General features: G+C 33.6%; 1 protein-coding gene across 1 annotated transcript in view; it reads right to left on the bottom strand.

Moving 5' to 3' along the window:
* oxld1 (oxidoreductase-like domain containing 1) overlaps window positions 1–340 on the bottom strand; it is a 2,402-nt gene extending 2,062 nt beyond the window's left edge. The window contains exon 1 of the mRNA XM_073827821.1: window positions 160–340. Coding sequence (XP_073683922.1) covers window positions 160–195 — 36 coding nt within the window. The 5' untranslated portion in view covers window positions 196–340. The remainder of the gene's footprint in view (window positions 1–159) is intronic.
* Between the last annotated feature and the right edge of the window lie 2,085 nt (window positions 341–2,425).

The raw sequence follows: 2,425 nt of genomic DNA, 5'->3' as shown, positions 1-2,425 counted from the left end.
GTTTCTTCACGTCAATCACTCAATCAATAAATATATACGAGACCTTCCACTAAGCACGGTGTATTTTACTGTTATTTATTTTATCTTCGATTTGTATTTTTATATAAAATTATCAAATTATAGCTGATATATATGATTGTATATATATTTCATACCCACCCTTTGCAAACATGACACAGCATTGAGCGAAGGCATCGCAGGAATAGATGACAGCTCAAACAGACTCTTCAGAAATCGCCATGTTTTCCATATAAATTAGAATGTATTCTCTTCGAAGTAAATGAAATATAAAACATTCGTTTTAAAACCCAGTTGCGTTTCAACTGGACGCGTCCATATTGGAATCATGTGTGACCTCTGTTGTGAATGACGGCTAGGACGAATCCTATTAGCCAATCAGACTGAAGAGCGAAAATTCTTTGAGCCAATTAGAAGTGGAGAGAGCTCTTAGGAGGCGGGGTTTATAGAAAACACAAACAGGCTGCACTAACAAATACATCCAGGAGATGTCAGTAATGGACCATAATCCTACATTTGTCATGGAAAAAGATGCCTTGAAGTTAAGATGACACAAAAAATAGTAAGTATATTTTTATTTGTACGAATGTAAGACCTGCTGTTTTCAACATTGTTATTTCATTCAACTGGTTTTATGCACTTCTAACAGTCATTTGTGACCAAGGTATTATTAATATTAAATTAAAAACACGAACCACATATACCTTTCATAGAAAATTGTCTTTATTTGTATCTTTAAAATACGTATACAACTTTAATGGTCAGCCAGATTATGAAACATCAGCTATGCATGTAATAATTATCCATCCATTCCCACAGGACTGTGTGTTTTAGAGGCACGTCCATAGAAACACAACACACAGCACCCCTGAGACCCACATAAATTTAGCATGTATAATGAAAGCTATTCATTTTCAGCATATACATGCTGTAAACCCATTTCATAATATGATAAAACAATGTTGATTTAGGATATTTGCATATTTTTTAGATTACCGATACTGATGACTCAGAATCATTCAACAAGTGTTCCCATGCATGAACAAAGCCTGTTTTGCTATTTGGAGAAAACCAGGCTTGGTTTTGCCGTGATTAAGTCTGGAAAAACAAGACTTGCCTTTCAAACGAATAACTGAGGATATTTGTGCTTAAAAGGGAGGAATTTTCCCATTCGCAGGACAAGTTTATTCATGTTTTGTTAGGTGAGAACACAACGTGATATCAAAAGTAATTATTAAACAGGCAACTGGCCTGACAAGTTAACCTTAACAATTGTGCAATGCCTTTACGTCATATTAACACACACACCTGTCCTTAGCGATACAGTTATCGTGGAGACTGGTGTCTAAAAAAAATCACAGTTAGGTCTGAAAAACAACATTATCAGTAGAGATTGGTGTGGCCTGGATAGAGAATTTTTAGTGACTGCATGAACAGGTGTGTCCATGTTGGAAAATCTTATTATAGTAGTCTTTAGTGAATGGGTGCCACCAGAATAAGAGTTTAAACAGCTAATAAAAACGTCACAGTAATCCACAAGTAATCCACATGACTCCTTTCTGCTGATTAACATCTTGTAAAGTGAAAACTCCTCTCTCCAGGCCACACCAATGTTTTTAACTTCAGACTGTTGCTTCCAGCTTCTGGCCTCTATCCATAACATTGTTTTCTCCTGAAAAAGATGTCTCATCTGACAGAAATGTGCACAGATTAAAAACAGTTTACATGTGAAAACTGTTGTAAACAAATATGTTGTTGGATTTTGAAGTAAAAGTCTAACTGGGAATTTACTTTTTCACTGTAGGAAGCATTATTATGGATTATAGACTCATATTCTATCCAGAATAAACAGTTAAGTTAAATACATCCATAGATGGATTTGTTTCTTACAAACACACAGCCTTTTCACTTCACAAGACATTAATTTATCAACTGGAGTCGTGTGGATGACTTGTTGATTATTGTGATGTTTTTATCAGCTGTTTGGAGTTTCATTCTGGTGGTACCCATTCAAAAGAAACAAACTCATCTTGAGTGAGTACTAGTGCTGTCGAATGATTAATCACGATTAATCGCATCCAAAATAAAAGTTTTTATTTACATACACTACCGGTCAAATGTTTTCAAACAGTAAGAGTTTTTAATGTTTTTAAAGATGTCTCTTTTTCTCATAAAGCCTGTATTTATTTAATCCAAAATACAGCAAAAGCAGTAATATTTTGAAATATTTTACTATTGAAAAGAACTGCTTTCTATTTGAATATATTTTAAAATGTAATTTATTCCTGTGATCAAAGCTAAATTTTCTGCATTATTACTCCAGTCTTTAGTGTAACATGATACTTCAGAAATCATTCTAATATGCTGATTTGCCGTTCAAGAAATATTTTATTATAATTATTATTAT

Source organism: Garra rufa, chromosome 22 (assembly GCF_049309525.1).
Source record: "Garra rufa chromosome 22, GarRuf1.0, whole genome shotgun sequence".
In the NCBI taxonomy this organism is placed as follows: Eukaryota; Metazoa; Chordata; class Actinopteri; order Cypriniformes; family Cyprinidae; genus Garra; species Garra rufa.
The sequence above is the reverse complement of the archived record's forward strand: the minus strand, read 5'-3'. Positions and strand labels throughout refer to the sequence as shown.